A 12,668-nucleotide genomic window follows, 5' to 3' on the forward strand; every position below is an offset into this window, starting at 1 on the left:
AATTGATAACTTATTTTAATCTTTATTACTCCCCAAACCTGTTTATAACTTTCTTTTTTCTTGCTTCACCTTGTTGGCATTTCTGAGTGGTTTATTTAGTGGTTTCATTTACCAAAACTACATTCAGAGCAGTATCTTTTACAAGCTATTCTCAAAGGAAACATAGCTGCATTTGTTTCCAGTAAGTACACTACAAAGATTCATCTGGCAGAAGAAAATGTTGTTAAATTTTATTCTAATGTTACATAAAGCGCAGAAAATATGACGCCAAGATCTACATGTTGAGCACAAAACAAATGACCTTGTCTGAGACGTACAGAGTTATTATAAGTTCAACACTTCTGAAGCTAAATGACCTCATTTCATTTCTTCACAGAATAGTGAGATGGGTTAAATACATTGAAAAAAACAATGAATTGTCTGTGTAACATGGTTTAACTTTACAACACCAAATAGCTATAGTTGCATTAGTTAGCTGCCTCCAAATGACAAACATGTCCAGATGCTGTATACTCCCTTCTGTAAGCTCTCTGTGTGCAGCATGCATAGAAAGATTCAATATTTTATTCACAAAATATATTGCAAAGACAAACAGATCTAAGCTGTAATCGCACACTCGCATATATCCGCTGACTTTTGGTGTGAAATACAATCCACCACTGATTCACACAGCTGCTTTCTAGCTTATTCTACTTCTAACTAAATGTTATAATATAGTTGTCATTTCTAGATTATTCACAACATTTGCAAAGCTTCTACAAATGTCAAGTCCAGGAAGTGAAAACAGTGTAAGTGAGAGCACTGTTTTAGTTAAAGAACTGCACCGCTGCCAAAATGATTTGACCACATCATGAACCCCGATGCTCTCAAAAGTCGAACTCACATTTGAAAAGGCTGTCTGAATGTGTTAGCTGATGCAGTGTTGAGCTATTGCAAAACTTTGCCACTTATACTAATAGTGTAGTTTAGAAGACAGCAGAGTAAAGTGCAGACTCAGTAGCTTTAGAGGATAGCCTGTAGCCTTAGAAGTATATAAAGCAGCATCATTTAAAATGGAATATTTTTAGTTTGTGTCTAGACCACGTCCATATTTGTTGAGGTCATGCGGTAAAGTTTGTCTGTATGAGAGCTGAGACCACAGCACGTCAGATGTCAGGACATGGAACAAAATGATGTAGTCTGCCACTTTCAGATTTCTGGTCTTCCCTTTCTTCTCCCTCAGTTTGTTTTTATCCACTGATCTCTATAGTTACACAGCTGAGTGTTTACAGACATGAAGAGATTGATTAAGAGGAAGTCATCCAGGATGAATGAGTGTGAGAGGTCTTGTTAGGGGTCGAGCTGGGTGGAGGTTCTGGTATCAGAGAAAAGGCTGAGGTTTAGTTAGCTTTGGTCAGTTTCCATCGGCCTCAACCTCTCAATGTCTGTTTCTAAGCTCCGAGATGAAGGAGGGGTCATTTCAGTTCAGAGAGGAATTGGTCTATCTATCAGGGTTTTGTTGCAGAGTTTGAGATTTGACGGCTCTAAATGTAATCCGGGCTATTACTGACTTCAAATCAGAGGTTAAAATTAGCTTAACTTGAATGATCCTTGAAAGGATTCAGGGAATTCATGTTCAAGTCTCAGCTGCACCTTCTCAGGAGGCCCCGCCGTACTCTAGCGTCTGTGGTCGTCGAAGCGCCGCGTTCATCAGAGAGGCCTCTCAGCCGTAGAGCCGTCTGACTGACGGGCCACCTCAGAGCGAGGGAGCCGTGAATTGAAGGACATGTGAGGGCAAACTGATACTGTACTGGACATGTGATGTAACCTAATCGATGTTCGATCGTCTGACAGCTGGCGATCGCTGTGTGTGTGTAGACAAAGATGGAGGTGGTTAGTTACGCTCGGATGGTGCTATTCACTTTCCTCTGCTGCTGGGTGAAAGATCAATAGACGGTCATTCATCTTAACAAAAGGCTGAGCACCACTCAGGACAGGTCTCAGGATTTTCAGCCTGAGTTGACTCGGCAAGCTGTCGACCTCACGCGGACCGTTTTAAATCAAGATCAGTCCTAAGTGGGGCTGATATCTGAATCATGGTTAAATACTTACTTATAATGTATCAAAAATGACAATTCAATACAAAAAAGTTGGTTCTCAACTTTGTTTTGGGTGTGAGGGCCGAAGCTGCCTGGACGCAAAATGTTTTGTTTGTCAACCTTTTTTATTTTCTTTATTCTAATTACTTTTTATACAGGTTTATAGTTTCCTTTACTGCACTCGTAGAAGTTTTTTGGCGAGCTGAGGATGAGGATATCAGAGCCCTACACTGTTTTCTATTGTTATTCACTGCAGCACTCCCTCCCTAGTGCCTCTTTTCTTTAAAAAAAAAAAAAAACTCCTGTAACACTCAACTTTTCTCAAACTGCAGCAGAAGCACAAGCAGAAAATAAGGCTCAGTCAGTATTCAGCAGGCTCCAGCTGAAATGGGTGTATTTCATTAGTCTCAGACTGGATGATGGATGCCCTTTCCTGTTGTGATAACACACGCTTGTACTTTGTGTTGGAAAGAGAAATGTGCGCTCGCAGGTTCTGGTTTGTATCCAAGAACAACATGCGGTTACGGTGATGGCAGCGTACAAGGTCTGCAGGCGAAGATGTGTTTTCTGTTTGTTATTAGCTTTTACTGCGAGCTCTGACATCTGCAGTCGTTTTTGTCGTTGCTCTTCCTTCCGTTTTTTATGCCTCGATCTCTCTCTAACCAGTTATCTGTCTTTATTCTCTCCTTTTTTACTGGTTATCTGACTCTCCTCCCTCCAGGTCTATACCTCCATCTTCCCCTCCATCTCTCCTCTCCCCCCGTCCTGTAATCTAATAACTGCTAACCGGCTGGTAATGAAGTTGTCATAGCGAAGGACGTCATGTCCAGTCTCCGACTATATTATCTATATTATTATTATATTATATGTTTCCTAGTAATGGTCCAATTCATTTCCTGGAGAGGAGCAGGACAGAGAGAGGTAATCGTTGATAATGTGATGTCTGTCATCACGCTCATTGATTTTGACTTGTGTTTATGTCTTCTGAGTAATGCTGGTGGTTTATCAGCTCTGTGTTTGTGCGGGTGAGGTGGGTGGATCTGGTTATGTGTGTCAGTCTCTGGATGTGCTTTAAGGCCTGAACATATTTGATTTCACTGATCTTGGCGTGGTTAGTTTAACAATACGTCTCCCTGTGCTCTCCTCCAGCTTGTGTCTGAGTGTCTTTGTACCATTAGATTAAAAAAAAAAAAAGTTTGGGAGCTTCACATCTACCAGTTTCAGATCCAAACCCAGTGAACCTTCCACTGACTCCAGCTCCTCTCTATGTTTCCGCAGGTGAAGGTCAACATCATCGGGGATGTGATCGACCAGGGCTCCACCAACCTGAGGATCGACCCCGCCGGTTTCAGCCCCCACGCCGCCATCTACTCCATGCGTCCGGACATCCGCTGCGTCATACACGTGCACACTCCTGCCATGGCTGCTGTAAGTTCATTTTACACCAGAAAGCTTTCAAACCCCGCAAGGAAACATCTTGGGAAAATGTCAGCCGCCGACAGGGATGAATGAAACAACCTGTCCAGGCTCCTTATCTCCAACGTGTCTTCTCCCTCTCTCTCCTGCTTCAGGTGTCATCTATGAAGTGTGGCATCCTGCCCATTTCCCAGGAGGCACTGATCCTGGGTGATATCGCGTACTACAACTACCAGGGCAGCCTAGACGATCAGGAGGAGCGCAGAGAGCTGCAGAAGGCCCTGGGCCCTACAGCGAAGGTACGATAACCAAGAAAACGAGGCACTGAGCCACACCCTGACCCCCGACGGCACGCAAAAATATGAAAAAGAAGTAAAACAAATATTTCTGAAAGCTCAGAACAATTAACCCCTGAGGTGTAGACACAATGACTCGAGGTTGCTCTAAAGTCCACAAGGAAGGGCTATTTTTATATTTGACTTTGCAGTCAAGAAAGAGAAATGAGCTAATTATCAGGGTGTGGTGTATTTTAAATAGGAAACAGTAGCAAGACAGTCAAAGCAGCACATCCTGTTGAAATATCTAGCTGTGTTTAGGTTACCTTCAAGTTTTAGATCATTTAAATGTACTTTTCTGTCATTTTTATCCCCGTTATGTGCTTCCTCGTGTTTCTTGCACTGAGCTTTGTTTGAGATCAACAGAATTTAAACTGGCAAAAATTCAGGGAACTTGAGGGAATTTCCACCACTGGTTTGTTGCCACATCCTGCTGTCATCATCCAGCGGCCCAACCCTTATTAATACATGAAATCAAACATGTTTTCATTTGTTATTTATTCATCAAAGGACCTGTCACTTAATTACATAGTCACAAGTAAATAACGTTAGACAAGCGGACCTTTTAAATACTCCCAAAGTGTTTCATTGTGCTGTTCGGCTGCTCTTTATGTGTGTGTTGCAGGTTTTGGTGTTGAGGAATCATGGTGTGGTTGCTCTCGGGGAGACCATCGAAGAGGCCTTTCATTACATCTACAATGCCCAGTATGCCTGCGAAATCCAGGTACACACACACACACACACACACACACACACACACACCAGCGCCAGCTAACTGCTGCTGTTGTTTTGGGTACCCAGCACATTCCAGCAGCACTCAGCTTCTCTACTCATTTATTAGACCAGAACGGCAGCAGCTTTCCCGATAATTCCGATCTTTCTACAGTAGTTTCACATTTCCCCCACCCTATTTTAACAACACTCTGTAAATCATAATCTGTTACCTTGTGGAATATGTTGGCTAAACACCGTCTCGCAGCCAGGCTATTAGGAATTTAATGAGGGGAGTGACAAGCTGATGTGTTGTTGTTGATGTCGGTCCAAAGCAGCATTTAGAGAAGGGCGGTGTTCCTTCTTTTCTTTCTTTTTTTTTTTTTTAAATTGAGTCAAGAAGAAAGCTGAAGAGAGGAAACCATGAGATCCGGACCAGCCAGGAGAAATGATTGTTAGACTGATTATTGATTGTGCGTTAATTAGCAGCTAGTAGGTGTGTCGTATCAGCAAAATCTTACCTGAGAAGACCACAACAAATTATACTTACTAGAATATCTGTATTCTCTAGTTTGACGTTACACATATTGTCTAGAGCCTGTTTCATTTTAAGGATTTTCAGAGGCTTGAAGAGGTGAAAGTATCAAGTATCTCACATAAAAAAGCAAACCTTAGAGAACAGTATAGATACCATTATGTGTAACAGAAATATTTTTGCCTTTTTATGTCTTTAATCATCTTGTTACTCCTCAGATTTATCTCCCAGGCTGTGAACTATCATAGGATCATCTGATATATTGAGTTTTTAAATTTGACATGTCAGTTTTATAGACTCTCCGAGGAAAAAAAAACAGTGTATGTACAGTATGTGTGCATGTGTGTGAGCTCAGGAAACTTTTAGGTGTATAAGTGGTTGAAGTCGGTGCTACATGTTGGATTTCTCTGGTGTTTTATTCTCGGGTTCTCGCGTGTCTTTGTGTTCACTTGTACGGTGGATTTTAGAGATGTTGTTGTCTCCCCCGCTGTAACAGGCATACAAATCTCCTGATTGACTCTCCCCGGTCGAGCAAAAGAAAACATTAATCCATCCTGCAAAGCCCAGCTTAATTTCTATAAATAAATCCCCCAACCATGTTTGTTGTATGTCATGTACAGTATATTCCTTGGTGTTGTAATAGCTTTAGCTAGGTTTTGTTAAATTATGTTTTTTTCTCCCACGTGGGGAGAAACTGTTCCCGCACACAAGCAGAAATATTTTTAAGGATGATTTTAGTGACAAAATGCCAAACACAGATGTTTAGTAATGTCTATATTCTGTTGCATAAGTCATCAGATGTCAGTGAAAGCTTACACACTTCTCCCTCTGTGTTTATTTGTGGTTTTAGGTGAATGCCATCTCGTGCGCCGGCGGCGTGGACAACCTGATAGTGCTGGACCAAGAGAAGTACAAGTCACGAGTGCATGGCGTGGCTGCAGCGGCTGCTGTCAACATGGCCAGTCAATACAAGTGGAAGGTTGGCGAGCTGGAGTTCGAGTCTCTGATGAGGATGCTGGATAACCTGGTGAGCGCACAAACACGTCAATGATATGCGACATTTAAATATACCCAAACGTCTCTTTGGCTTTTCTTTGTCGTTGATTAATAAAAACACAACAGTGACGCAACCTATAAGCATTTTATTTTGAAAATCCCTGCACTGATCCCTGCAACAGTTCAAGGAGGGATTCTCAGAAATTTGGGGCAAAAGATAGCAATGGAGCAGGCATTAAAAAAAATAAGCCTTTTGAATCACAGCATAAAGCAGCCGGCTACTGTTTACAACTATCAAGTGCAGGAGATCTGGTAAATGTAGAGGTTTTTTCCTCTGCTCGTTTTCTGTCTGAGCTGCTCTTATCGTCTGTATCTGTTTTCCTTGTATCACCATGTCTGTCTCCCTATCTCAGCTCTCACACCCCACACTTTTCATCCTCCCTCCCTCCCTCCTATCCTCTAGGTCTTCAGCTCTCTCCCCCTCTCGATGAGTCATCGCCTCTCAGCCTGTCGAGACTCTGAACATCTCAACCCCCCTCCCTTCCTTTCCCACCATCTTTCTCTTCTCTCACACCTCATAAACACAGCATTTGTATCAGATAAGCTCTTTAGTTTAAAACCCAGAAACTGTAATGAGAATGAGCGGGAAGATAATAAACCGGTCACTCTCCACATGTAGGAACATGCCAAGCTTCCAGCTGTGAATGCGTATAAATGTCTGAAAGCGAAGCATGAAAAGAGCACGCCATTTGGGGGATCAAGTCAACTGGAAAGGTCAGCTTTAACCACGTGGGCTGAGATGAAATGTTAAAGGAAAAAGCAGACAAGAACGGAACTTAAGCGTCAAGTCGAGTATGGAAAAAATGTCTGAAAAACAGTTGTGAGAGGGCAGTGACAGAGAGAGGGGGAATGGGAGTGTGAAAGAAAGGGATAGATGAGGATAAAGAGGAGAGAGGCTAAAGAGAAAGGGTCAGACAGGAAATGGCTCTCTGACTGACTCTGAATGACTCTCCTCTGTGCTGCCAGAAACCCTGTGGTCACAGCGCTGTTTCTGTCTCTCTTCTCTGTTTGACTAAGTGTGGAACTGGCAGGTCTGCTAGCGTTACAGGAAGGAAAAGTCACGGAATAAATGCTCATTTCAGTTAAAGTCTAACATTCACTTCATGTACAGTATGTATGATGATGTGAGCTATGATCTAAGGCCATTTAATGATCCTCATGGGTTAAACAGGAAGTAAAAGTTGGAATAGAAGACAAATGGGGACTAAATAAACATACAACAAACAAGTACAGACACATGACTTTGCTTCTATGTGAGCACATGTGGTTTATGTTAACAGGCCCGGTTTTTCTTGTAATCAGTCAGTGTGAACTTGTGTGATCTTGTGTCTGCAGGGCTACAGGACAGGTTATGCCTACCGGCACCCCATCGTGAGGGAGAAGCCGAGGCACAAGAGCGACGTGGAGATCCCCGCCACCGTCACAGCATTCATGTTCGAGGAGGACGGGGACGGTGGCGCCACACGGCTGCCCTTCAAGTTCCTGCAGCAGCGACAGCAGAGGGAGAAGACGCGCTGGCTCAACTCACCCAACAGCTACACCAAGGTCAACGTGGAGGTTGGAGAGGAGCGCTACAACAGCAGGACAACCATGGTGAGCAGAGTATCTGTGTGTGTGTGTGTGTGTGTGATAACATAAAGGAACACAACAAACTGAGTATGTATTTATGAAGTAAAAAATATATTTAATATAATAAACCTAAACATGAAGTATATTTCATGGCCTGAACTGTCATTCAGTTCATGTACAGTTGATGCTGAGTGCTTTGTTTTGACTGGAGCTGTTTCCCAACTCGGTACTAGATCGCCATCTATTGGCTGAACAGAGAACTACATTCATTTTGATTCAGTCGCACTATTTGACTTTATTTAGTGTTGAGGCATTTAGCTCAGTGATTAATAATGTATCAAACCTTCAAAGAGTACTCCAGTGATGTAGTGTAAGTTGTAAGTTAGGCTTATAACAAATATGAAGACGATATAGAGACTATATAGACTAGAGAATAGATGAGATACTGTGATACACGTCAGTAAGTAGAACGCAAAACTATCATTTGACGCTCATTTGAACGCTAGCTCCATTCCATTAATTGTCCCAGTATGCCATGGCAGTAAGTAAGCATGCACAATACCACAGCGCTGGAACTAGCTCACCTAAATGCAACGCAGCCATCATTAATGTCATTGATTCCACCTGTGTTTTTCCTGCTTTGTTGTTCTTGTGAGTGGACTGTTTTGATCTCACCTGTTCTCACCTGCTTTCCTGATACAGTGGATGAAGGCGGAGGAGACAGGAACCCCGATCCGGATTGAGGACCCCAATCAGTTTGTCCCTCTCAACACAGACCCCAGCGAGGTGCTGCAGAAGAGGAACCAAGTGAGTCTTGACTTTTTGCTCTCGCTCTGCATGACTCATGTTACAGTCCGGAAGCTGGATGAAGTTTCATCCTCTTGAACTGCAGTTTCTCACTAGTGACAAACATTATATCAGTTTCTGAAGCTGTTAGATCATCAAGATGGTGAGCATCTTAAAGTGTTATATTATTAGGTTAGGGATCAGGTGAATGATCAGGAATTAGATATGAGTAAAGAAACAGGGAGGGTTTTCTTTTGTTATACGGATTCTTTGATAGAAACACTAGAAGAGTAAATCTTAACTGAACTGAGACATTGTTTATTCTTTGCGCTGGTATAAAGAGGAGACGCTCGGATTAGCAAAAGGTTTATATGATCGTGTGTTTTGTCCTGTTACAGATCAGAGAGCAGAACCGGTTTGATGTGATGACGTCAGGACCCCGCTCTCAACACCTCGCTGGCATCCCTGTCGACGAACCACGACGGGTGAGACTGAGAGCTCCCGATGATATTCAGAATTTATGGAAATGAACGGATTCACTTGATTCTCTGGCATAATAGCCTTAAATCTTCCTGTTCAAACACGGTACAAGAGACCTGGAACTGGCACGACTACTCTGAATGCAGCCATCATTCATACTATTAGTGTCACCTTTCAGCTTTTCATGCAGTTACAAATCAGAAAGCCTGCTGTGAAAGGTTCACTATGTGAGGTCACCAAACTCCATGAACTAATATGAATCATGAAGTCGTACATTGTTGCAACCCAGCAGGTGCAATAAAAAAAAAAAAGTCACAGGCACAGTTTGCACACACCCACACAGTCCTGATAAGAGGTCTAATCACTGAAATAAACACACCTGTGTTGGTGAACTGTGGATGTTATTGGGTTTTAATTATTACCCATTCTCGTTATTAATGTACCAGGCAGTTAATACACTGTTTGACCACAAGGTGGAGACACGTGAACACATGATGCTGCAAATGCCAAATGAGTCTTAATTTCAGTGTGTTTGATATTTTTATTCAGCAAGACAGAATTAAACAGAACATAATACAGACATAGATAGTTTAAAAAATAATTAATCTAGACGTTTTGATGCTGACTTTCTTGTGGTTGGTATCTTGTCTTGAAGGATGTGGTGCAGATAAAAGTTCTGGTAAATATACACAAGTGTATGCTAATTGTTTCTGTTTGCAGTGATGTTTTTAATTTTATTTTTTTATAATTTTGTTTTTTGACAGTTTTTGCCTGTTCAGAGCACAAAACTGCATGTTTTTGTTAGTGTTGTCTTTTAAGATTGACACAGAATTATATTCATTCATTTTATATATTTCATTTCTAAGTTTCATTCCCTTTTCTATGAGATGTCGAAGTTTGATGGCGTGTTGGAGCATGACGGCCTTTGAGATGTAATTTTACACACAAACCTGAGAAGATTTATTATCTCACACGTGTTTCGTGTGCATGCGTGTGTCTTGTTTTGTGGATACGATGATGCTCGTAATGTAAATTGCATTAGTGTGTGTGTCTCCTTGTTTGTGCAGTGTTTATTTTCCCCAGTCTGTCATAAAGATGTTGGGGTTTGCAGACTAATTGGATGCGAATTTCTGTGTAGAGTTGATGATTAGATGAGTTTTGTGTGATGTGGTGGACGCTCTGTTTTTATCTTTATATGAGCAGCCTCGGTTATGCTATAATGAATGATTGTCCTTCTCAGACACAGTGGGTGTGTGAGTCTGCCTTTAGGAGTGTGTATATGAATTCTGCTTTGTTTAGTTTTTTTTTTCATTTGAGTGTTTCATTCAGTCAGCGAGTGTGCACGGTATTTGTGTGTGTGTGTGTGTGAGAGAGAGAGAGACAGAGAGAGATTTTGTTTATGTCACTTTCAGGGACACAGACCAGACTCAAGACCAGTTGATTGGGACAAATCAACAAAAACTGTCCCCAATCAGTAAAATGCTGATTTTTGGGTCAGTGGTTAAAGTTAGGTTTAAGCAAGTAGTGGTTATGGTTAGGTTTAGGGTAAGTCTCCAGGAAATGAATGCATGTCTATTTAAATACCCCAAAAGTGACTTAAGTAAATGTGTGTGTGTGTGTGTGTTGTCTGTCATAAGCTACTTTTGAGGACAAATTTCAGACTTAGGACCAGTTAATTGGGGACAGCTTGTCCAACTGGGGGCAAAAGCTGATTTTTGGGTCAGTGGTTAAGGTTAGGGTGAGGGTAAGTTTTCAGGAAATTAATGTAAGTCTATGTAATGTCCCCAAAAGTGACCATGATCTGTGTGTGTGTGTGTGTGTGTGTATGTGTGTGTGTTCCCATGCTCACCTCTCTCCCCGTCTCCTACAACAGCCATACGTGCCCACAGAGGAGGAGCAGATGGCTCCCCTGCCTCCCAACCCCTTCAGTGAGCTGTCAGAAAAAGAGCTGGAGGAGTACCGCAAGAACGTGGAGAGGAGGCAACTGGGCCCCAACGGTACGACAAACACACACACACACACACTCTTAAACAAACAAACACATACACACACACACACCGATTTGTAAATTCATGAATGTTCATAGGTGTGTGGACTGGATCCTGAACTTGTTCATGCTCAACTTGCAAACACCAAGAGCCCAGTCACACTGAGAGACATATGGACACACACACACACACACACACACATAGTGACATGTGCTCAAAGCCAAACTCTTGTCCCTTAGTGTTTGCTGTAAACAGCCCTGCCATTCAACTAAATTATTGAGCAGATTTAAAACAAATCTGATCAATAATCAAGCTTTAAGTCACAATATGAGAACACACGGGGAGAGATTAGTTTTTGCTGGCGCTACATTTTAGCAGGTAGCAGAGCTTTGGTATCTTAGCTGCACGCTCTCAATTTTGGCAGTTTTTACTATAGACCAACTGATGTATCAGCAGGGCAGAGTCTATCAGCCAAACACATATACTGGCGTAGATGTCGACTGATATGCAGCTCAGTAACTTTCAGCAAGGCAGGTTTTTAAGGCTGCATCTAGTATATCTGTTATAAATAAATATATATGTGTATATATCTATATATATATATCCTGCCCTAGACATATCTTCATTACAACCCTTTAATAACCAGGTCTTTGCTTATCTGACTTTTATTATCAGATATCAGTATCAGCCTAAAACATGCATCGAGAGCAGAGTAGAATCTGTTGAATTTGACTCGCGAGTGAAGTCTGATCTTCCTCGCCTTCTCACTTGTGTCAGGCTGCTTCCACAGTGTGCTCCATCAGCTTTTTCATTTCTCTGTCTGTGAAAAAGATATGACCCTAACAACCAGATATGGTCACGTCCTACCGAAGCCTGTTAAAGTTGTTAACAAGCACCGTCTGACATTCTCAAGTGTTCAGAATTGGCAAAAAACAGCTGGAGCAGATTTCAAACTGAGCTCGAAGCAAATCTGAGTTTTCTGAAAAACATGCTCTGCCCTTTACTGATCTCTCTCCCTCCTCTTCCTCAAATCTCGACTTTGAAATTGATTACAGTGGGTCTCGATCATCATTCAGTGCTCTCTCAGCCGATTTGTCGTCAATAAGCGTCCATATTATCCCAGTCTGTAGCACCGTCTCCTTAGTGGCAGTCCCAGGAGACGTCGCCATATTCTTACACACTGCCTGGAGTATCAACACACACACACACGCACGCATGCACGCACACACACACTTATATACCTTTCAACATGAGGACTTGTCCCCATGGGCTCGGCTGCTGCCTTCATCTGCATTAACCTTGTGTCTGCACACACACACACACACACATGCACACAGGATAGTCGATGCTAATCATATTAGCCCTCTGTCCCACTGCCTTTCTGAGAGGCAGGGGGAAAAATCAATAGTGAACAGATAGTGAAGGGGGCTCCACTCAGGCCACGCTGGACCAGATTAATGTGTGTATTGGTTCACATGCATGTGTGCATCAGCATGCACATGTGTTCATGCATGTCAATAGGATCCTCCAAATGTTCTTATGTGCATAAACATGGTGCAAGTGTTAATGTGTGTGTGTGTGTGTGTGTGTGCACATGTGTGAGAGGCCGGTATGACTAAGATGGCAGACCGAACAGACAGCAGGTCTTCACGCCCGCCGCATGAGCAGAGCTTGTTGCTATGACACTGTTGCCCCCACAGCCCCATGAATCCCC

At 42.4% G+C, this 12,668-nt stretch overlaps 1 protein-coding gene across 6 annotated transcripts in view; it reads left to right on the top strand.

Moving 5' to 3' along the window:
* Window positions 1-12,668, top strand: part of add3a (adducin 3 (gamma) a) — a 105,166-nt gene that overhangs the window by 85,096 nt on the left and 7,402 nt on the right. For 4 of the 6 annotated variants that reach the window (XM_067581796.1, XM_067581781.1, XM_067581814.1 and 1 more), the window contains 9 exons: window positions 3,357-3,506; window positions 3,650-3,793; window positions 4,455-4,553; window positions 5,926-6,102; window positions 7,467-7,724; window positions 8,403-8,507; window positions 8,885-8,971; window positions 9,622-9,645; window positions 10,840-10,963. In XM_067581796.1, the coding sequence (XP_067437897.1) occupies window positions 3,357-3,506; window positions 3,650-3,793; window positions 4,455-4,553; window positions 5,926-6,102; window positions 7,467-7,724; window positions 8,403-8,507; window positions 8,885-8,971; window positions 9,622-9,645; window positions 10,840-10,963 (1,168 nt within the window). The remainder of the gene's footprint in view (window positions 1-3,356; window positions 3,507-3,649; window positions 3,794-4,454; window positions 4,554-5,925; window positions 6,103-7,466; window positions 7,725-8,402; window positions 8,508-8,884; window positions 8,972-9,621; window positions 9,646-10,839; window positions 10,964-12,668) is intronic. The other 2 variants (XM_067581805.1, XM_067581822.1) reach the window with 1 other exon arrangement.

This window comes from Thunnus thynnus, chromosome 3, assembly GCF_963924715.1.
Source record: "Thunnus thynnus chromosome 3, fThuThy2.1, whole genome shotgun sequence".
Lineage (NCBI taxonomy): Eukaryota > Metazoa > Chordata > Actinopteri > Scombriformes > Scombridae > Thunnus > Thunnus thynnus.